Source organism: Stegostoma tigrinum, chromosome 42 (genome assembly GCF_030684315.1).
Source record: "Stegostoma tigrinum isolate sSteTig4 chromosome 42, sSteTig4.hap1, whole genome shotgun sequence".
NCBI lineage: Eukaryota > Metazoa > Chordata > Chondrichthyes > Orectolobiformes > Stegostomatidae > Stegostoma > Stegostoma tigrinum.
In genome coordinates, this window is record NC_081395.1 from 4475525 (window position 1) to 4500206 (window position 24682).

Here is a 24682-nt window from a genome sequence, read left to right on the forward strand (position 1 = left end):
TTTATCATTTATACATCTTAAACAACTGATTAAATCCTTTATGTGGGTAGCTGAATAAAAATGATATGAACCTCTACTGATGAGGTGATAATTTGCTTCTCAGGGCTTATGTCACTTTTTTCTTATACATTAAGAGAGAAATACGCATTCAAAAGTGGTGATCTGGCAAATCAAAGCTGATCCTTCTGGAATCCTAGCTCTGCATATTGTCTACTTTGTTGAGACCAGCCTCTAGGTTCTCTACTATATACCATGTGTCTGAGAAATTATTCTCTAGGTTTCCAACTCTTTTGTTTGTTCTTTTGTCTTCCTTTTCTTTGTATACCTCTAAACATGAGTTTACTTTGTGTTGATGGTGTTTAATGTTCAAATACTTAAAGACAACTTTTCCCCTACATAGCTACAGCTTGCTAGATCAGTCAGTAGAGCATGAGACTCTTAATCCCAGGATTGAGTTTGAGCCCCACACTGGGTGCCTTCATTAGGATGGCATGGTGGTTTAAGTGGTTAGCACTGTTGCCTTCCAGGACCAGGGACCTGTGTTTGATTCTAACCACAGGTGACTGTGTGTGAAGTTTGTACATTCTCCCTGTGTCTGTGTGCGTTTCCTCCCACGGTCCAAAGATGTTAAGCTTAGGTGGGTTGGCCATGCTAAATTGCCCCCATAGTGTCTAGGGATGTGTAGACAAGGTGGATTAGCCATAAGGAATGCAGGATCCCAGGGATGGGATTGGGGTGGGGGTAAGGCTAGGTCTGAGTGGGATGCTCTTTGGAAGGTCAGTGCAGACTGTGGAAAAGGAGACCAGCACCTCCACGAAGAAACCACTGTCACAAAAATAGCGTATGAGTTAAATGACCAATTCTACTTCTGTAATCCTTCCTCATAATTCGTTTGGTGATGTTGCTGGACAAGTAGTACAGAGACCGGGCTAGTGTTTGTGGGGCATAGTTCACATCCTGCCACTGCAGCTGGTGGAACTTAAATTCAGTCTGAAATATAAAACTAGTGATGGTGACCAAAGAGCTATCTTTGGTTTTTAACAACAACAATCTGGTTCACTAATGATCTTCAGAGAAGGAAATATACTTTCCTTACCTCATTTGGACAATATGTGAATCCAGACCCACAATGTTGTGCTGAATTCTAAATGCCCTCAAGCTACCCAGTTCAAGGGAAATTTGGGATGGGAAGCAAACGCTTGCCTTGGCAGTGTCACCCACATTCTGTGAAAGATTAAAACTCCAAATTGGATATGAGCCATGTGGTAGTAGAATGGGGTGACTTGGATTAGACCTACCAGAGATCCTTAGCTTCCCATCTTGTGATGTCTCTGAAAAGAGACCATGCTATCTCTTTGCAAAAGTAGACAGGAAACTGGACAAAATTATTCACATACCCCTCTTCTTAAAAGTTTTGCTAGTTCTCAAACCATTTCAAGCGCATTGACTTGTCCAATCTTTATGGTCAAAAGCCGATTTTTGCATTTGTTAGCATATCGTGAATACTTGTGAACACCTCAGCCTGCTGAAATTATGTTCACAGGTGCAATCTTATCAGCCAAAAATGGGAAACATGTGTTAACAAACCTGGCTCTTTATTTGAGGTGTGTCATGGGAGGAAAGCCCTCTTCCTCCAAGCTCAGTAAGTACAAATGTCTTCAGCTACTTAACTCCTTTGTCAGCCTAAATGCCTACGATATTAGGGATGAAGCCTATCCATGTTGATCAGCTCATGAGAAGTCTCAATCATATACTGCCTTACTTGATAAACCTGCTCAACTGAGGTAGCTAAACTGCCTAACGCCAGCAAATTTAAACAGAGAAAACAAGGCAAACACAAAAGGCGGCTCAACTGAAAAGACATCCTTTGTAGTTGTGCCCTTCGCCTATGTGTGCTTTCAGTGAAAAATAATCAGATTTTACACTCTTCTAGCTGAAGTGAAAGGTCATTGAGCTGGTGGTGTGAGGTGCTTCAGTCTTGTATTTCCTTTTATGTTTTAAGTGTGAATTCGGGCAGATATGTGAGGCACAGTGCATGCATCCAACCTCCTAAATGCAGTGGCAACCTGACAATGCAAAGTCACATTTTAAAGGAGCTGAAAACTTTGAGTAGACAGTGGTGCATACCCCGGCAAAATACAGACAAGCATTTTTCCTTTTGCGATACTGGAGCCAGGTAGTGACCCATGGGTGCTGACCTCTGTGTCCACCTCTATTCGGGCTGACTTTATTGGGATGGCCTCCTGTTGCCATCCATAGGGGAAAAAATGCTCCTTTCTCTTTAGGAGAACCTTCAGGGTGGCATCATTAACATATAGAATGGCTTTTGTCTTGACTTAACCTACCCAAGGCTAGGTGATAGTCATAAGCAGGGGTTTAGTGATTCTCCTGATTTTTAAAAATTATTTGTTCACAGGATGTGGGAGTTGCAGGCCAGGCCAGTTTTATTACACGTAAACCCCCAATTAAGAGCCAACCGCATTGCTGTGGATCTGGAGTCACATAGGCCAGACTGAGTAAGGATGGCGGATTTCCTTCCCGACAAGACATTAGTGAACCAGGTGTGATTTTATGACCATCAACAATAGACCATTGGCTAATTTTTAAATTGAATTCAAATTTCTCTATTAACCCAAGAGTATTAAGCTGTCGTTCCAGATTACAAGTTTAGTGACATTTCCGCTATGCCGTGGTCTCGCCTAGGGTTGCAGAGAGTCAAGCACTGTTTGGGCTTGATTCACTCTAAGTGATATCAAGAAACAGTTGAAGGCACCACAAATGTTGTGCGCCCCAACAACATTCTGACAATAGTATTGAAGACTTGTGCTTCAAAAGTTGCTTCTCTAGAACTTGCTGCTCCCCTAGCTAAGCTGTTCTCGTGCTGTTTTAACATTGGCATCTACCTGACAATGTGGGGAATTGCTCAAATGTGTCCTATACACAAAAAGCAGGACAAATCCAACCAGGCCAGTTACTGCCCCCTCAGTCTACTCTTAATCAGCAGTAAAATGATGAAGGTGACATCAAGCAGCACCTGCTCAACAATAACCTACTCACTGATGTCCACTTTGGGTTCTGCCAAGGCCACGCAGCTCCTACCCTCATTACAGCTTTGGTTCAGGCGTGAACAGAAACACTGAATTCTGGAGGTAAGGTGACAGTGACAGCCCTTGACATCAAGGCTGCACTCTCCAAAGGCTGTCCACAAAGGCACAAGTCAGGAGTGTGACAGGATACCCCCCCCATTTGCCTGGATGGTTGCAGCTCCAACAACACTCAAAAAGGAAGACACCATCCAGTATTAAGCAGTGGGCTTGATTGACACTTCATCCACTAGTAGCCATCCCCTTCACCACCAGTGCTCAGTAACAATGGTACTATCTACAAGATGCACTGCAGAAATTCACAAATGATCCTTAAAAGGCACCTTCCAAACCCCCGACCACTTCCAAATAGAAAGACAAGGTAACAACCCCCACCCCCGCAACCGCAATTTTCCTCCAAATCACTCACCATCCTGATTTGGAAATATATTGATGTTCCTTATATGTGGCTGGGTCAAATTCCTGGAATTCCCTCCCTAAGGGCATTGTGGGTGTACCTAAAGCACATGGACTGCACCAGTTCAAAAAGGCAGTTTAGCACCACCTTCTCAAAGTGCAACTAGGGACTGGCTGCCCAAACAGCAAAACTCTCATCCCACAAGAGAATAATAACAAAAAAAGGTGCCTTTTAAACACACTGCTCAAATATTAGAGTACAGAGTCCCCACTGGCTTCAAAAGTTACTGCCCCACAAGATCTGCTGTTTTATTTACACATGCATATGTAATGAGCTGAGAATAATATAAGTGCTTTGGAAAATCTGGGCCACCTTCACACTTAGTCTCAAAAAAGAACATTTTGCTGTGTATTTCAATGTAAGAGTACGTGTTCGAATAGATTAGAAGTCAGCATGAGGAATTGCCTTACGCTGTCTTCCTAGGTAAACAAAAATTAGCGTAGGTTTACTGGTACAGCAGGGAGTGAAAGTATAGTTGTCAATTTCTAGCATATTGTTTTAACTTTAGATTTTCAACAGTTGCACCAACTCACAGTGCCTAATCTGGTTAAAGTGGACTTTTCGCTTAGTCTTTGTGAAAACATCTTTTGGAAGCAAATATCTTAAATTGTGCCATTTTAAGCTTTGAATTCTTTTGTTCGAGTTTACAATTGTACAGCAAACCACATTCATTTTTGTATGGAGAATCTCTGACAAGAAAAAGTAATTTTGCTGTCAACTGAGCATCAGCTGGGGATTTATTTGGAGGTATGTATGAAATTGATTGTTAGTATAGGTGAATCAAAAAGCTTTCTCCTTGGGACATTAATGATAGATACTACTAGGTATCTGTAGCTGTCATGAAGACAGTGAGTCATCCACAAAGTGGGCAACTTGAGAGGTATGTGGGCCAGAACAATGTAGTTAAAAAAACAAAAATTGCTGAAAATACTATGCAGGTCTGTGGAAGCAAAGAGAGTTAATATTTCGGGTTGAGATTATCTTTAATTTCATTGTCACCTTGACCTAAAACCTAACTCTGTTTCTCACTTCAGATACTGCCTGACCTGCTGAGCATTTCCAGCACTTTTTGTTTTTATTTCAGATTAGGGGCATCCACAATATTTTGCTTTTGTTTAAATGTAGCACCTACAGGTTCCATACACTGAAAGTCAGTAATGGGCCATCTCATTGTGCTTTTCTTTTATGACAATCCAACAGTTCTTCTGATCAGTTTCTTTCTTTCCTGGCTCTTGGCTACAGTTCAGCTAAGCCAATATACCTGATCGGGGCACCTCACTCCTCACTGTCCTCCTTGTGTAGTTCTCTAGAACTTGTACTATCTCCCCTTCTGAAAGGTCCGATTCATTGGAACTCGTCAATAGCAATTAATATTGTTATCTATTATGTTTTATATGTATATTTAATAAGGTAATGAGAAATCATATTTGAGAGAAGAGAACATTTTATTTGATAGCTTTTGTTGAACCGTAACATTCTCTGCAAGTATCATTTGTCTGTGAAGTGAGTATTAAAAATCATCTCAACACTTCAAATTGATCAGCAATGTAGTGCATTCATTGGTGCTGCCAAGGAGCAGAGATATGTTGAGAATATGCACTGTCAATACGATAACCTATTATTTACATTGGTTTTAATTTGACTAATTCAAATCTTCAACTTCTTTTCCAGTCATTTAGTCACTTCTTTCACACTGTTTGTTCTGGGAATTGTATAAATTATGTAGTAGATAATAACTACCCTTAGATTGAGCTTAGCTTTGTTACTGTGTTGCCTGGTAACCCCTTTGCTCCAGACCATAAAGGAGAAAGTAAACTCAATGTTTAAGGCAAATGCTGTTTCAATTTAAAGTGGATCAGAATAAAATTTAATTAGCTGGGCATTAAAGAATTTATGTAATTTCTTAAGCTACTCATGATTTAAACTCTGATGGGCACCAGCATTACCATTCATATGACTTCCGTTTTACATACAATAAAGGAAGGATTTGGTGTAAATGCTTGTCAAGAGATTTTAAACTTTATTAAGCTAATTAATGAAATGTAGAATGTACACCATTTTTACCACTTATGGAATCATTTATACCACTTGATAATATAATTGAGAGGTTTCCACAGTTTGGGAAGTATTACATAAGTGCAAAGACGTTATTAATTTAGTCAAATTACTTATGGAAGGCTTAACGGAAGCTTTTAAGAGCTATTCTGATGTGACATTTTATTTCATTGTCTCATTGTTGGAGGTTCCTCAGGTCAGGAGCTTTTTTTCTTTTTAAAAAGAAATTAAATGCTTCTTCAGTCATTAAAACTCTTACAGAATCATGAAATCATACAGTACAGAAAAGGCCCTTTGGCCCATGCAGTATGTACTGTCAAAAATACGTTGCTGTGTATGCTGCTCCCACTTTTCTGTACTATGCCCATAGCCTTGAATGTTATGACATTTCAAGTGCTCATACAGTTGCTGTTTAAAGGTTGTGAGGTTACCTGCTTCAACTGCCCTCCTAGGAAATGCGTTCCAGATTTCCACCAATCTTTAGATGTAAAATGTTTTCCTCAAATCCCCTCAATCTCCTCCCTTTCTCTTTAAAATTGTGCCCTTTTGTTCAGCTAAGGAGAAGGGATATGTTCTATTCGCTCTCTCCAAGCCCTCATAATTTTATACGTCCCTATCAAGTCCCCTCTCAGTCTTCTGTGCTTCAAAGAAAATAACTTTGTTCTAACTGACAAGAAGTATTGGCTGTCCTGTCTGTCATAGCAAATCCTCAAACAGTTTCATTTGGTAATGTCCGCATTTTTGATTTTGGGGAACAGTACTTTTATATGGGTACGTTGATATACTGGTGCACCAAACTACAAGTGAAAAATTAAGTGTTAGCCCAGGAACAGCTGTTTTTCTTGTTTAATGTCAGAATAGATATTTTCTAATCCACCTATTCAGAGATGTTGTGACATACAGCCCTTCTAACCCAGAGATGGGAACACTACCACCATATCATTTGAGGAAGTGGCAAAGATGACGGAAAGAGCTGTAGATGTCATATACATGGACTTCAGTAAGACGTTTGATAAGGTTCCCCATGGTAGGCTGATTGAGAAAGTGAAGTCGCATGGGGTCCGTGGTGTATTAGCTGCATGGATAGAGAACTGGCTGGGCAACAGGAGACAGTTGTAGTAAAAGGGAGTTTCTCAAAATGGGGAACTGTGACCAGTGGTTTTCCACAGGGATCTCTGTTGGACCACTGTTGTTTGCGATATACATAAATGATATAGAGGAAGGTATAGATGGTCTGATTAGCAAGTTTGCAGATGACACTAAGATTGGTGGAGTAGCAGATAGTGAAGGGGACTGTTGGAGAATGCAGCAGATTATAGATAAATTGGAGAGTTGGGTGGGGGAATGGCAAATGGAGTTAATCCAGGTAAATGCGAGGTGATGCATTTTGGAAGATCCAATTCAAGAGCGAACTGTACGGTAAATGGAAAAGCCCTGGGGAAAATTGATGCACTGAGAGATCTGGGTGTTAGGACTTTGTTTCGACCATATTTGGAATACTGTGTACAGTTCTGTTCACCACATTACCAAAAGGATGTGGATGCTTTGGAGAGGGTGCAGAGGAGGTTCACCAGGATGTTGCTTGGTATGGAGGGTGCTAGCATTGAAGAGAGGTTGAGTAAATTAGGATTATTTACATTAGAAAAATGGAGGTTGAGGGCGGACCTGATTGAGGTCTACAAAATCATGAGAGGTATAGACAGGGTGGATAGCAAGAGCTTTTTTCCCCCAGAGTGGGGGGCTCAATTACTAGGTGTCACAATTTCAAGGTGAGGGGGAAAAGTTTAAGGGAGATATGCGTGGAAAGTTCTTTTTGCAGAGGGTGGTGGGTGCCTGGCACGTGTTGCCTGCAGAGGTGGTAGAGGTGGGCACGATAGCATCGTTTAAGATGTATCTAGACAGATACATGAATGGGCAGGGAGCAGAGTGATACAGATCATTGGAAAATAGACAACAGGTTTAGATAGAGGATCTGGATTAGTGCAGGCTTTGAGGGCCAAAGGGCCTGTTCCTGTGCTGTAATTTTCTTTTTTCTTTGTTCTTTGTTCATTCTAATGTTAGAATAGAATTTGTCTCGCTATCAGATTTAGGTGCAACATGTAAATTGTATGTGGTAGTGGGTGACCCAACCAGAGGTCAATTGCATTAGTCTTTGCACTGAGTACCCTGTAAACTTACTTGTAATATGTGAGTTATCTGTCCACTTAAGCTTTTCAAGAGGTTTTCATAACGATTACAAATTTTTGACAATGCAATGATAGCATAACTAAATGTTGTACAGAGACTGCCAGTTTAGAAACTGCATTAAAAATGTTTTGAAAAGTCTCCCTGCTTGCATAGTTAGTTTAAAGTTGTAAATATTTGAACCACACAGATAAGGAAAGTTGCTGGTTGATGTGCTTAACTTATCTTGGCTGGGGCAGTGGTGAAAGCAGAACTGTTTCAAAAATCAGGCAAGATTCCAAACACTGGCCACATGCAGTGAGACTTCAGTGTTGTAATGAAGTTGTAGAATGTTCATCAGGTGAAGTCAGGTGCTATGCTTCAAAAGCTTGTGATTTCAAATAATCCTGTTGGACTATAACCTGGTGTTGTGTAACTTCTGTGCTAATGGGAACTGCAGATGCTGGAGAATCCAAGATAACAAAGTGCGTAGCTGGATGAACACAGCAGGCCAAGCAGCATCTCAGGAGCACAAAAGCTGACGTTTTGGGCCTAGACCCTTCTGATTATTGACAATAGCGTGTTTCAGTCACTGTAGTACAAGTGCAGTTCTATGGTGCACCACCAGATGTCAGATTGTGCTGTGAACAAACTCACTTTGCATTAATCTAGCAGAGCTTCAGTGTGGCAACTGTGAATTACTGAATACTTTGGTCAATTGGATCCTATTTTGAGTGGAACTTTTTTTTAAGCTGGCAAAGGTTGAGGGTTCAACCTCAATACCAGAAGCTTGAGCACATAGTTTAGGCTTCCACTTCAATGGTATGTCACTGATGGCATTGTCTTACAGAAGCCACATCTGGCCTTTGATAAAATACCCCATGTCACTATCTGAGGAGGAGCAGGGGTGTTCTTGAGGTAACCGAGCTAATGTTCCTCCCTCATTCAAAGTTACTAAAACAGATCAGTTTGTATCTAGTGCAGTGCGCATCTAATGAAGCTGGTGGACGGTCAAGGAAAATTTATCCCCAGCCTCATTTTCATATTATCAGCTAACTATGGACACTGCTCACTGGCTCTGAAGTCCTAGAAGGTAGTGCAGTAAATAGGAAGGGTTGGGAGAGGGATACATTTGAGAGTGGAGTCAACTTTGGATGAGCAGTAAGAACTGAATTTGATAAGACAAGGAAAGCAGTTGAAACGGAACTTTCCAGTGGCAGATTCAGCAGAACCTTTTAAGATTCCCGGGTTTAGCTACGAAATGCTTTAAGAAACTGTCTGCCATGTTCATGAAAGTTAAATTTTGCAAAGGATGTTATAGTAATTGTAACAAAGCCATCCAGGTGGACAGCCTGATGGGGACTGTTAACCTGGTCCAATCATGGAGCCCTTGTTGATAGATATAAGCAGGAGTGCCAGAGGTTCTATTCACTCTGAGAGCTGGTTCTAAGGACCAGCGTCAAGTTCTATGCATGTGTAAATAAAGGGTGACTTGGTGATTGAAAGCTGGCTTCTGTGGAGCCATTCCAGGTATATGTCAGTTTCTGTAAAAGAAGCTTTAAACTGGTGTGCAAAAGGATAAGGCCAAACTATCTTTCAGGTTGTGTCCTAGTGACCAACTGAGGACTTTAGGTGTGGAATAAGTGCAGGCATGACATCTGATATGTTGACTTCTTATACACCAGTAAGACTGACGCAGCACAATCCTATCAAATGGAAGAAAACATAGAAAATAAGAGCAGGAAGAGGCCATTCAGCCTTTTGAGCATGCTTTTGTGAGCTTACTACATGGAAGTTGGCTTGTAATGTCTTGGGAAGACATGAAAGGTACCAGACAGGAACAAGATTCTCTTCTGACTTGTAAGATCACTCCATTCTCATACAGGCACCTTCTGGTTATGTTGTTAGAAGTTTTCTAATTTTCTGTGACATTGTTCTGGTGAAAAGTGCATCCAGTTACGTTTGTACCCAGACTCTTTTACTCAAAAAGCAATTGAATACTCTTGATTTAATTTTGTAATGCTGGTTCTGTGATGTAATTATTTAATTTTGTCTACATTTTGTTTTGGCAGAAGAAAAGTTTAGACAGCCATTTTCACACTTTGGGAAGGATGATGTTATGAATCAAAAGCTTTCAATCATGCAAGAGGACATCACCAAACTGGAAATTGATACAATCGTCAATGCAGGTTGGTACATTGGCTGCATCATGACCTGCAGATGTACAAGTGGAATGGCATAATGACTGCAGCATTGACTGGATTAATCCTGCCATCCACTCAATGGTGCAAATCTATAGGAATAATGACCTGATTAAAGGCAAAAAGAAAGTAGGTTAATAAAAACAAAAACGCCTTTCACAATTTCTGGAAAATTCTGGGAACTTGCCCTCATTCCCAGACTTAGTCACTGGCAATGTGGACCTCAAAAGTTGAGGTAATTCAATCCTATTTTCACTTAAATTGCTTTCTCATTCTTTGCATCACATTCTTAGTTTTGTGAATAGGAACATTTTTAATCTTGTTGTGTCATTGTTGGATTACAGTGTTTTAGAAATCATCACATCATGACCTGTTACCATCACCAATTTAAGTTAGATGTCACGTTAGTGGGTTTATGGATTTCAACTTTATACATGGCCACCAAAACTCCACGATGAGAATCTGTTTAGTGTGCAAAGAGGGAGGCTTCCCCAGCTGAAAATAACCAAGCAATCTCCAGAAGAATGTGGATGCCCCTGATTCATGACAGTTTGTACAAGTAAGCAATCTACCCTTCCAGTTTCAGAAAGGGAGACTGTACTCAAAACCTAAATTGTTGAATCAAGACCTTTTTGACAGATGTGGTGTACTTGGACTTTCAGAACGCCTGTGATACCACCTAAAAGACTATTAAAGAAGATTAAAGTGTTGGAACAATGTGGGGGTGGGGTGGTGTTTTGGAAGGGGGAGTAATGGGAGTTTGTGGGGGATAGCCAAGTTGCTTCAAAAATGAAGAGTAGAAGTTAACAATGGTTCCCAGACTGGTTGGAAATGAACAGCACTGTTCTGCAGAAAGCCATATGATTATTCTTTGATAAATGCTTATGTAGGGCTAGAGGGAATGCTGCACAAACTCATATAATAGTGAAACAGGGTGCATGGTGAATGATTCTGAGGACAAAATGAAGCTAAGAGTGAAATGGATAAAGAAATGACTAGCGGAATTTAATGTCAGTAAGTGTGAGGTGATTATACTTTGGGGTAATGTTGGGTGTTGTTGAACAGTGGAGGGATTTGAGATTTCATATTTACAAGTCGTTAAAAAGCAGCAGTACAAGTGGATAAAGCCATAAAATGCTGAAGTTATACTGGGCTTAAAGTGAGATGTTAAGAATATATACATAGAAAAGAAAAATAAGATGTCATGGTGAATCTTTGTCAAAACTTAGTTGTATGTAAAATTTGCAGTTTAGGTCTTGCAATTATTGTTTACACTGCAGAAAGGAAGCTGAGATATAATATAAGAAGGCTGCCTGATATACAACATCAGGAAATATGGGCAGGAAGATTTTGAAAAATTGGAGCTGATTCTGATTGAAGAATTGAAATTGTAGGGTGACTTTACTAGAGTTTTTTAGTGATGAAACAATGGGCCAGAAATTGTTCCATAAAAGCAAATCCTACAATGAGAAACATAGGTATAATGCTCAATGTAAGTCCTTTTGAACAGGAGACAGGAACGGCCTCTCTACAGTGGGTGATGTGAGGCTATGGACTGCAGTCAGAGATACTAAACCAGAAACCATGTCAACTGGTAGAGAGAGAAGTAGTTGAAGTAAATCACATTTGGAAATAGAGAGGGCACGTGGGATTAAAACTACTACTTTGGAGGATAAGCACCAACTGCATATTTTTACAGTATCTCAATGCTTCTGCATAACTCAAATCTTCTCGGGCACTTGTCAGTGTTCCTTTTAAAAACTTGAAGGAACATCATATTTGTCTACAATTATCACTTCATTTCAGATGGCAATGTCTGGTAGCTAACCTAATTCTTTTTCACACACATAACTGCTGCTTTTACTATCCCTATCCATTTCAAATAATCTAAAGCTGTCTAACTTGGGTATATCCAATCTCCATTGCATTTAAAAAAATTCAATCGCATTTCCTCTCAGCTGGATTTTAACTGTAAAGCAAACACTGTCTGGAATCATGTCCAGCTCCAATCAAATTATGGCTGTGTACTAACAATCCATTCACATTAGCTTGAAAGCTTGTTATTTGTATCGCTGGACACTTTGTGCATTTAAATCTCTTAAAGATAGCCATCCCAAAAAAAAACTACGTTGATATGGGTTTGCCAGTCATGCAGTTTTGTGGCAGGCAACCTGATTTTTTTCTGATCCGATTTAAAGTTTAACCTTTAGAATAAATATGTATTTTCCATTCTTTCTATATGTAGGCAAGCACTCATGATTATGCCTCTCAGCAAGTTCTGAATAATGGCAAAGAAAACATACTTTAAGTGGTTTTGAATGGCTGATAAATCTGATATGGCAAGGAAGCTTAACTGCTGCCGACCCTTTCCATGTTGGCAGTAAAGTGTTGAGTCCTACTGTTGAGATTTTGACGCCTTGTGTAAGTGGATAAGGTGTAAGCAGAGTATCTCACTTGCCCTGCATAATGCTCCTTAACCTCTCAATAGTTAGCAATTGTGCACTCTGATCACCTTAATCACATCATTAACTCAATTACATTTTACGCTAAAGCTTCTTAAAAAGTTGCAGATCCTTTTTCTTTGATGTCAGGTTGGCAGTGCAGCAAAGGCTAGTGTTTGTTGCCCATTCTTAGTTCTCCTTGAACTAAATGACTTCCTAGGCCATTTCAGAGGGCAGTAAGAGTCAACCACTTTGTTGAGTCTGGTGTCTGGATCTGACTAGATAAGGACATTAGTGAATCAGATGGATTTTTATAAGTTGATATAGTTGTTGTACCCATCATCACTGGGTCTAGCTTTTTGTTTTCAGGTTTACTAATTGAATTTAAGTTCCACCAGCTGCATTAGCCTCGGCCTCTACATTGCTAGCCCCATGGCAGTACCACTACACCAACACCTCCTCCATCTGTGTTTGTCAGCAGTGACTCAGCCGTTAGCGCTCAACTTTGGATCGCAAGGCTTCATGTACTGCTGGAGGTTTGGAGCACAAAAATCATCTCCAGACCACTACTGAGGGAGTGCTGGACTGTTAGAGAGGCCATCTCTTAGAAAACATTAGAACTGAAGCTCTTCCTGTCTGCTTGGGCCAATCTAATGATACAGTTTCGGAGAAGAGCAGGAAAGGTCTCTCGCACAGACCTGGAGCAAATATTAAACACAAAACACAATATTATCACTAAAACAGACAGTTTGATCATTATCATTTGTTGTTAGCAGGAGTTCCTGTATGTGACTTAGCTGCTGCTACATTACATTTCAACACTGTAGAGGAACTTAATTGGCTGTAGAGTATTTTGTGATGCCTGATAGTTGTGAAAAACCAAAGCTTTTCTTTTTGCTTCTGCACAAATTCCTAATGTTTACCTCGCACTTTCACACCTCATCTCATGTAATACTTACAAGATGAGCATATGACTCCTCAATGTTGAAACACCAATTTTAATAACTAAGAGTTAGCAGGTAATGTCAGAATGCAAAATTTCAAATTAAACAATTAATTTAAAAAGTTATTAATTCTGATGTAATGTCACCTTAAAATAATGCTTTTTAAACTATTTAGAGCAACTTTCCAAATTATGTTCAAGAAAAGTATATATATTTAGGAGTGAATCATTTTTAATTATGATTTTGTCTTAAGATTAATGACAAGAAAATTCCAATTTATATTGAGGAAGTTGGCTTTGAATGTAAATGAAGAATTATAATCTTCCAATGATGAGCCTACCCTGTCAGTTGTTACTCCAAGGTTTGTTGGAGAATGATCACAAGATTGTAGTTATTAGTTCACTGAGTGATGAACACTGGAAGCAGGTTAGGAGGATCATGTGGAGCTGGAGGAACACAACAGGCTAGGCAGCATCAGAGGAGCAGGAAAGTTGACGTTTTGGATCAGGATCTTTCTTCAGAAATGGGAAGATGGACGGGAGCTGGGAAATAAATAGTGAGGGGAGGGGTGGGCTGGGGAAGGTAGGTTGGATAGTGATAGGTGAGTGCAGATCAGGAGTGGTGGGGATTGGTCAGTGGGATGGGTGGGATAGATAGGTGGAAGAGAAGATGCACAGGTTGTGTCAGGTCAGTGGGGTGGGGATGACAGGGAGGGTTGGACATGGTATGAGACTGGGTGTGGGGAGATCATGCCCACTTAGAATCATGGAATCCCACAGTGTGGAAAGAGGCCATTTGGCCCAAGATCCTGCATGGCAATTTAGCATGGCCAATCCATTAAATTGCACATCTTTGGACTTAATTTCTTCATGTTCAGCTTCAATCCTCTGGAAAAAATACATTTACTTTGAAGATGTTCAGAGTTAAACAAAAATATAAGCTGTGAAACTTGTTGATTCCATGAATTCCTTGAAATAATTGCGACTTTTGTTGATTAAATATTAATCTTATTGTCTTGAACCTTATCCATCAGGTTTAAAGCTTTTCAAAATTTGTTAATAGAGTATTTTCAGTTGATGGAATTTGCTGCCCTTCATTACTAAGATGTCTTATGACTTTACCTGAGTAAATAGTTAATAAGATTCTTGCTTTTCAATTTGTTTACTCTTTTTCATCCTTTCACTTGCTGGTGCATATTGTGTTTCTGGATTCTTTATGTAAACCCAGCAATTGCACACATGGATTTGGCAACCTTCAGTCACTTCAGTTTATCTGAAGACTGCACTATTAAGTGCATGTGTTACAGGATGGCTCAAACAGCAACAAGTAGCACTCGTAACAAAAACTGTAACTTAAGCTGTAGCCACATTATTTTTTGGTCACATGCTGCTTTACATCCTGGTTCCTTAATGACATGTACATCATTTAAGGTGCGAGGAGAGAGATTTAAAAAAGACATGTAGAGCAAATTTTTTACATAGAGATGGTTCGTGTGTGGAATGAACTTCCAGGAAGTGGTGGATGCGGGTACAATAACATTTAAAAGACATTTATAAGATTGTTGTTTTGAGGAAGGGTCACTGGACCTGAAACATTAACTCTGTTTTTGCCTTCACAGAAGCTATCAGACCTGCTGAGCTTTTCCAGCAACTATGTTTTTGTACATCATTTACATTTTATCCTCAAGTGAAATTACAACAGTGCATAGTTCTCTGGATGAAGGAAGATTCAGCCCTTTTATCCTGACAACAATCTTACAGTTGCATAAACCTCAGTGAAAGGTCACCCTCTGTCTCTACACTAAAACTCCTTGTTCAAGTGGTACAACTTTCATTAGTTTCTTCTTGACAATTTTTGCAATTGTTCAGTGCCCCTTCCTTTTAGTTAATATCTCTTCCTGAGACTTTTAAACAAGCTGTTATCTCAGATCTCTTTTTATTTAAACATATCTCGAGAGGCGGCACGGTGGCTCAGTGGTTAGCACTGCAGCCTCACAGGCACCAAGGACCTGGGTTCGATTCCAGCCTTGGATGACTGTCTGTGTGGAGTTTCATATTCTCCCCGTGGCTGCGTGGGTTTCCTCTGGGTGCTCCAGTCTCCTCCCACAGTCCAAAGATGTGCAGACTAGATGGATTGGCCGTGCTAAATTGCCTGTAGTGTTCAGGGGTATGTGGGTTATAGGGGAATGGGGATCGGTTTGGGTGGGATGCTTCAAGGGGTGGTGTGGATTTGTTGGGCTGAAGGGCCTGTTTCCACACTGTAGGTAATCTAATCTAATGTATCTCTCCAACAGCTTTGTAGGCTGTCTTGTATAATGCCAAAGAGTCATACAGTGTGAAAACAGATCCTTTGGCCCAACCAGTCCATGCCGAACATAATTCCAAAATAAACTATTGCCACCTGCTTGCTCCTGGCCCATATCCCTGCAAATCTTTCCTGTTCATGTACTTATCCAAATGTCTTTTAAATGTAATTGTACCCGCATCTACCACTTCCTATGGAAGTTCATTCCACACGCAAACCGCCCTCTCTGTAAAAAATTTGCTCCGCATGTCTTTTTTAAATCTCTCTCCTCTCACCTTAAAAATATGCTCCCTGGTCTTGAAATCTCCCATCCTAAGAAAAATAAACTGCTACTAACTCCATCTATACCTCTCATAATTTTATAAGCTTCTATCAGATCACCTTGCAACCTCCTATGCTACAGTGGAAAAAGTTCCAGCCAATCTAGCCTTTCTTTATAATTCAATCCTTTATTACCCAACAACATCCTGTCAAATCACTTCTGAACCCTCTCCAGCTTGATAATATCATTCCTATAACTGGGCAACCAGAACAGGACACAGTATTTCAGGAGAGGCCTCTCCAATGTCCTGTACAACCTCAACATGACTCCCCAACACCTATACTCAAAAGACTGAGTAATGATGGTAAGCATTGACGTCGAAAACTTTTTGCCTCTGGAGTTTTCTTAAGAAATTTAGGACTGTTTCTCATTCCTATTTGATTGAGAAGACTGTAATTTATAGTAACTGCTGCTAAAACTTTTTCTTTCTGAATCAACTTGTTTCTGTTTGAATGAGCTTGGCTACTTTCTCTGGATTGTAAAATTCTCAAGTTAACAATCACCCAAGCACTTAACTCCCCACATAGCTTCCTTCATCTAAAATCGACATGATTTCTTGGAAATGCTGTTTTAACTTCATTGTTCAAAATTACTTTGGAACCAGTCAGATTGTCACAGCTCTGAAAACTAAAATCTATCGTTCCTTCACCTAAGAACTGATGGCTGCAATCTTCTCAGTCTCTAAACAGCATGGAGAAAGATGGGAAATTGCAATCAGGTCAGCAGTAATGAGAATGAGATTATCAAAGCCGAAGTCAGGAGCAAAAAGTCCAAAACTGCGAGTGTTGAACAGCAAGATGAGAATCCCATTAGTGAGCAGCAAGAGGCATATTCGCATTCATTACTATGTATTACCATCTTATTGTTACTTAATCACCTCTTGTCTATACGCAGCTTCCTATTTTCCACCTACCAGATAGAAACTAGACAGTGACAATTCCTGCCTGAAAGCCAGAATAACCTCCAGCTTACTGCTTGCACTTCCATTCCTTCATCTTGGATAGCAGTCTCCAAGGTCTCAGGACACACACCATGTGCAGTGACTGGATGCATCTCTGGTCCATGGGCAATCATCAATCCAGATTCATATCAGCCTCACCATACCTTCATGGTGAATTTCTGATCAACTTACGGTACGGTCCTGCATTTCATTGCTGAACTTTGTAGCTGGCACCTGTTATTGCAGTGATACTGCTACGTCAGTTTACATGCAGGGACAGGCACCTGTCTCATGAATTGGACCGGGTGCATATCAGGGCTCGTTGCTTGTCCCCTTAGTACTCACTGACCTTGTACTTACTTAAATCCTTATTTGCCTCAGCTTTTTGTGCTTTGCCTCCTCAGCCAGAACTTAAAGACTGTCAGTACTTATGCCTTGTCCTACCCTCCAGCAGACACAAAATTAACTGGTTGTCAACAGTCATCAGTGAAGGCGGACATGTGGCTGTACATCACTATTTTACACCAATCTCACATCTGCACCAAATGCCAGTGACGTATGTGGCAAATATACTGTGTGCGCTCCAACCAAATGGTCATGTCTCATGACGCAGTTGTCAGTCATATCAAGGGAGACAGCCTTTACTCAGGTGGTCTCAACACAGTAAATCAGAGTAGAATCCGCTAACAGTGCAGGACTTGTGCACAGCCAGTGGTCAGAAGATCAATATCACTACAGTCTGGGGAATGGTTAATCCTGCACATCCAGTGCAGTGGTTTTGGAGAGCCATGGCGAGTTTGATGGGGAGTTGCACAGTGATCAGTCAGGATTCTGGTCAGTCATTGGATTGCACTGTCCATCCAAGTGATTTGGCGGTATTGGGCCATGGTCAGCTGTAGATTAGTTCATTGAAAGTCAAGGGCTGATATCAGGGGACTCTGCTGTGGTAAGAAAGTTGGGGAGGTCATTTCTGGGGATTAGTGGTAATATATTGGGATACAGAGGGGACAATAATTGTGAGGGAAGGAACCTCAACATATAAGTGGGAAAGGCCATTGATCATTGGAGAACATGGGTTACTGCAGTGGGGTTGGACTGTCGATGCTAACAGCCATCTGATTTCCAAGTGAAGTGTTAGCTGTGCTGCCTGTATGACCTAAGAAGCATTTGTTTTCAGTCCCTTCCCAATATGTGCATGGTGAAAAGCAGTTTCTGACTGACAGCACTTGACAGGATAAACAGCTCAGCTTTAAAAATGGCACCAGTGCCAGTAAACCTGGGAGATTTGGGAGACAGTGGTAATTACTTTTTGCACGTGGTGAGGGGGTTGATAGGACGAGAGGGGCATCATAGGAGTATAGGTACTGTGATGAGTTTCAGAAGATAGCATGAGAAATCTCACTAGGCCTCATGGAGAGAAACTCTCCATTAAGCTTGCCAAAGTTGGCATGTAGTCCAATTTCTAGTAGAAGTCAGCTCTAATGTCCAATAATATGTTGTGTACCTTTGTTACAAAAGCGTCAAGGTGGATAAAGAAGATAATGGGGAGCGGGTGTGGGAGAATGAATAAACATAGACCCTGGACTGAACTGCATGTGGCACACAGTGGACATACTGTAACAATTGTGAAAGAGGAGAGGAGAAATGTGAATACGTGCATGTCTGTCAGCCCCTGGGAAGCTCTGTGCACATTGATTGGTGTTCTGATGCATAGCTTTCACTTCTAGAACCTGCTGCTGTGCACAGATTTCAGAGGTTACAGTGAAAGATGACACTGAGCCATTTTTGTCATAGTCTGGACAAGTCCAAAAACCCGTCTTGGAACAGCAGAAGATGAAAACGGAAAGCATGTCAATCTGTCCGAAACTGTCTTCCCTTTGAACATTGATCTCTCTCTTTGTGTGGTTCAGGCTGTGGATTGACTTATTCATTTACAACACCTTCTGTTGGATAAGATTGAAACTGATAAGCAGATTTTGAGTACATGAATATTTCTGTGGCATTCTGCTCACCTAACCAGAAATAATATCATAATTGCAATTGGTATTGTCATTGAAAGGGCCAACTGGGTGCAGTAACATATGCAAGTGACATTAATTTTACTATCACCCGCAGCATTCAGCATTACTTTTATTAACGTAACACCATTTGTCAGATCTTTGATCTCAATGTTCTGTGGCTGTGCGAAGTAATTACTACTTGACGAAGTAGGAGATTTTCTGAGTGGGGTGGCTCTCAGTTTTTTGTGTCCATTTTTAATGATGAGGGTGGCTTTCTTTTCTTCCTGAGCTACATATCCAAGGGGCTGATAGAGGCTCCTCTTGCAATGTTGAAGACTGGTCACATGGAGCACCACAGAAGCAACATTTGGGATGATTGTGCCCTGAATGTTACAAGAAGCACTAACCAAGGTACTAGGCCCTTCAAAAAATTGTAGTGCTCTAGAATCTGCACAACACACAGATGCCAAACAGTTCATTTGAAATAAAGCTTTAAAATGTTGATTTTAAAACTTACCTCACTGTGAAAAGCAAATAACAACCAGATGGAGATGTTTTCTATTTCCAACTTTTGTTCTTTAAGATTTTTGGTATTTATGGATTACTGTGTAATCTCGTTCTACTGGATATTGCTCAGCATCCTTTGCACATGTGATAATGGGAACTGCAGATGCTGGAGAATCCAAGATAATGAAATGTGAGGCTGGATGAACACAGCAGGCCCAGCAGCATCTCAGGAGCACAAAAGCTGACGTTTCGGGCCTAGACCCTTCATCAGAGAGGGGGATGGGGTGGGGGTTCTTTAATAAATAGGGAGAGAGGGGGAGGCGGACCGAGGATGGAGAGAAAAGAAGATAGGTGGAGAGGAGCGAATACACCTCCTCCCACCCACCCTCCTGCAAAAATTCCATCCCTTATTCCCAATTCCTCCACCTCCGCCGCATCTGCTCCCACGATGAGGCATTCCACTCCCGCACATCCCAGATGTCCAAGTTCTTCAAGGACCGCAACTTTCCCCCCACAGTGGTCGAGAACGCCCTTGACCGCGTCCCCTGCATTTCCCGCAACACATCCCTCACACCCTGCCCACGCCACAACTGCCCAAAGAAGATCCCCCTCGTTCTCACACACCACCCCACCAACCTCCGGATACAACGCATCATCCTCCGACACTTCCGCCATCTACAATCTGACCCCACCACCCAAGACATTTTTCCATCCCCACCCCTGTCTGCTTTCCGGAGAGACCACTCTCTCCGTGACTCCCTTGTTCGCTCCACACTGCCCTCCAGCCCCACCACACACGGCACCTTCCCCTGCAAACGCAGGAAATGCTACACTTGCCCCCACACCTCCTCACTCGCCCCTATTCCAGGCCCCAAGATGACTTTCCATATTAAGCAGAGGTTCACCTGCACATCTGCCAATGTGGTATACTGCATCCACTGTACCCGATGTGGCTTCGTCTACATTGGGGAAACCAAGCGGAGGCTTGGAGACCGCTTTGCAGAACACCTCCGCTCGGTTCGCAATAAACAACTGCACCTCCCAGTTGCAAACCATTTCCACTCCCCCTCCCATTTTTTAGATGACACGCCCATCATGGGCCTCCTGCAGTGCCACAATGATGCCACCCGAAGGTTGCAGGAACAGCAACTCATATTCCGCTTGGGAACCCTGCAGCCCAATGGCATCAATGTGGACTGCACCAGCTTCAAAATCTCCCCTTCCCCCACCACATCCCAAAACCAGCCCAGTTCGTCCCCTCCCCCCACTGCACCACACAACCAGCCCAGCTCTTCCCCTCCACCCACTGCCTCCCTAACCTGTTCTTCCTCTCACCCATGCCTTCCTCCCACCCCAAGCCGCACTTCTATCTCCTACCTACTAACCTCATCCCACCTCCTTGACCTGTCCGTCTTCCCTGGACTGACCTATCCCCTCCCTATCTCCCCACCTATACTCTCCTCTCCACCTATCTTCTTTTCTCTCCATCCTCGGTCCGCCTCCCCCTCTCTCCCTATTTATTTCAGAACCCCCACCCCATCCCCCTCTCTGATGAAGGGTCTAGGCCCGAAACGTCAGCTTTTGTGCTCCTGAGATGCTGCTGGGCCTGCTGTGTTCATCCAGCCTCACATTTCATTACCCTTTGCACATGCCTGTTCTCTGAATATCCTTTCTTGAAGTCTTATTTTTCAGCTTGCTTTCTACTGTTCAGCAGAGAAATCAGGAAGTAATTGTTCACAACAAAGGCCTCAGAAGACTGAAAAACTCTCCCCAAGTGTGTAGACAGAATTGAGGTGTAGATCATTCTGTTAACATGGTGGACAGGGCTTGAAGTGTGAAATAGCCTTCTTTTGTGCATCTCTCATTTTCAGGCTTTTCAGCCTTTGGCCCCCTTTATCCTTTCTAGGCCTCTCAGTATGTTGTTGCTTCTGCATTCTACCTCTAAATGTTATCATGCTTTTGTATTCTTCAAAAGAAACTGTTACATTAGTTTCTACATGTCATGCACTCCATACACTTAAACATTTAATCTTAACTATGCAGGGTTTCAGGGATAGGGTAGGCGGGGTGAGCGTGGGTGGGATGCTCTTCAGAGGGCGGGTTGGACTGGAAGGGCCGAATGACCTGCTTCCACACTGTAGAGATTCTAAGAAACTATATATTTGACAACGACTGTTTGTTTATCTTTCTGAATTTAATCTCTGGTAGCTCGATCATTTATTGATTTCTGTTCTATTTATTACTACCTCAGGTGTCACTTTACTTAAGTCAAGTAACCCATTTGGCTTCTGTCTTAAGTCTTTTTCTCCTTTAAATTTGAGTGCATTAATTTTGGAAAGTTTTGAATATGATATAACAAATAGTGGAAATACTGCCAAACACCTGCTGGTGGTGCTGTTGAGCTTGGCTGGTGCAATATTTCTTGTTCTAAATTCTAAACCATTCTTCTTGAAATCATGATTTTATTTTCAGTGATTTTTGGAAATGCAAAATGTCAAGACAAAGAATGTATTGAGATCTGCTATAAATCATGAGCTGCCAATTGTAAAGTGAGGTGCTTGCATAGTACTTGACATCTAAAGTTTCTCTTTCACCATTTGGGTAAATCAAATGCTGGATTGAGGGAATGGATTCTTTCATGAATATCTTATTTTTCTTAATGTCATTTAAGATTTTTTTTTACAAAAGCCTAGATCAGTTATTCTGTAAACACTAACCCAGGAATGCACGAAAAGAACAGAAACATCCTAGATCTGGTGCAGACTGCATGTACATGGGATGAATGATACTGTATTTTGGTGACAAACATAACCTGTACACCTTTTTATATACATACACACACACACACACACACACACACACACACACTGCGCCCCTTCACACACACTCGGACATAGGTGCAGGCAGATGCACCCCTCAGATATGCCTGTGTGCACATTTTGCTGAAAGATGTTTCAGACAGCAATGGAGAAGGAAATAAAGCTTAACTCAATGGGTATGGAATGTAATGATAAAGGAATTGTGTTGTGATTTGATAGCTTGGGTACTGAGAGGGTGTTCTTTTTTTAGTGGGACTAGAAGTAGGGGTTTTTTGTTTAAGACAGAGATGAGGAGAAATGTTTTCTTTCTGAGGTTTGAGTTTGTGAAACACTATTCCCTACAGGTGGGAGGAGACAGAGTGTATTTAAGGCAGAAGTCGATTGATCCTTGCGTAGCAAGAGAGTCAGAAGTTATCAGGATGGGGTGGGAAGTTTGGGTTGAAATTAGATTAGGTTACTTAGTGTGAAAACAGGCCCTTCGGCCCAACAAGTCCACACTGCCCCTTGAAGCATCCCACCCAAACCCATCCCCCTATAACCCACACACCCCTGAACACTACAGGCAATTTAGTACGGCCGATCCACCTAGCCTGCACATCTTTGGACTGTGGAACTGTGGGAGGAAACCAGAGCACCTGGAGGAAACCCACGCAAACACGGGGAGAACGTGCAAACTCCACACAGACAGTCGCCCGAGGCTGTATTTGAACCCGGGTCCCTGGTGCTGTGAGGCTACAGTGCTAACCACTGAGCCACCGTGCTGCTCACGGTGTAGAGATGTAGAGTTGAGGCCACAATTGGATCAGCAATGATTCAGTTGTATGTTTGGAGAAAGGTATCGGCTGAACCTTTGTTGATAATACTCTGACCTCTGAATCAGAAGTTTTTGAGTCAAATTCTATTCCAGACACTTGAGCACAAAATCTAGACTGACATTCCTGGGGTGTACTGTTGTTGCAATTGTTTAAGGGTACAAAAGGGTTAATGCTGAAGAGTGCCTTAAACACCACGAGCAATAATGACGTCATTTAGATATGTGGGTGAACATCTTAGCTTTTCAAACATGCAACATGTACATGGGATGAATGATACTGTATTTTGGTGACAAACATAACCTGTACACCTTTACACACACGCACACGCACACGCACACACACACGCACACGCGCACACACACACACACACACACACACACACACACACACACACACACACACACACACACACACACCAGATTACTCATCCAGCAGGTACCACCTTTTAGATGATATGCCAACCTGAAGCTCTGCCCTGAGGTTGGATTGAAAGATTCCAATGGACATGACGTCGAAGGAGAGCAGGTGAGTTTTCCCTGATTTTCTGGGACCAATATTTATTCTTCAACTAATATCCTTAATAGCAGATGATCTGGATCATTCTCATAAAACCAAGATCTGCAGATAGTGGAAATCTGAAACCAAAATAGAAATTGCTGGAGAAACTCAGCAGGTCTGGCAGCATTTATAGAAAGAAAGCTTATCTACTGCGCCGCTCTGGCAATTTCTGTTTTTGTGTCATTTTCACATTGTTTTGTGTGGGAATTAGCTGACTGCAAATTGATATATCCTGCAGTATAACAGTGACTGTACTTGGAAAGGTATGTAAATAGCTGTAAAGTGGTTAGGGATAGCCAAGGTCATGAAAGGTGCTATAATCTTTCTATATGACTGACCACATTTGAATTGTTTGCTGAGTCTTTTGATATGAGTTCTTCAGCTTGGACAATGTGAATTTTAGTAATTTCTCTTCTTTCAGCATTGTATTTAACACTCCTCCCACCAACCCATCACCACCACTATCCCACATTACTCCAAGGTCACAGGAGAATTGCAATTTTTTGGCAACTTCTTTCAAAAGTAGATTTCTTGGTTTGAATTGGATGAAACGGTGAAGGCTGCGACAGTTACAATATTTAAAAAGCATCTGAGCGAGTACATGAATAGGAAGGACATCTGGTTGGCATGGACAAGTTGGACTGAGAAGGTCTGTTTCTGTTCCATACGTCTCTCAAACTCTATGAAAGGTAGCTGATTTTTCTTTGCTGCTTTGTGTCCTTTCTCCTGTAATGGCTGATATTATCTCAGTACATGCTGAACTTGTTAAAATGTATTTTCTACTGAACAAGTTGAAGGATCTTAATGTTGAAAATCTGAAAGTAAATAGAGATCTTGAATTTCACAGAAACACAGTGTCGTTGAATTTTAGATTGAGAAAAGGCCATTTGGTCCATTTGAAAATATTTTTCAGTTAGCCTTACTCCCCTATTCCTTTGAATCAAATAAATCTGCTTCCACCCAACCTTTCAGGCATTTCTTTGCAAATTGGAACAGCTCGCTGTGTAAAAATATTTCTACTGATCTTCCCCTTCATCAACATTGAGAAGCCA

At 41.5% G+C, this 24682-nt stretch overlaps 1 protein-coding gene across 7 annotated transcripts in view; it reads left to right on the plus strand.

The window, feature by feature from the left end:
* Window positions 1-24682, plus strand: part of LOC125449368 (macro domain-containing protein CT2219-like) — a 987510-nt gene that overhangs the window by 37872 nt on the left and 924956 nt on the right. For all 7 annotated transcript variants that reach the window (XR_009443130.1, XM_059641690.1, XM_059641688.1 and 4 more), the window contains exon 3: window positions 9852-9968. Coding sequence is in view for 6 of the 7 variants with exons in the window: in XM_059641690.1 (XP_059497673.1) it covers window positions 9852-9968 (117 nt within the window). In the remaining variant the exon portion in view is untranslated. The remainder of the gene's footprint in view (window positions 1-9851; window positions 9969-24682) is intronic.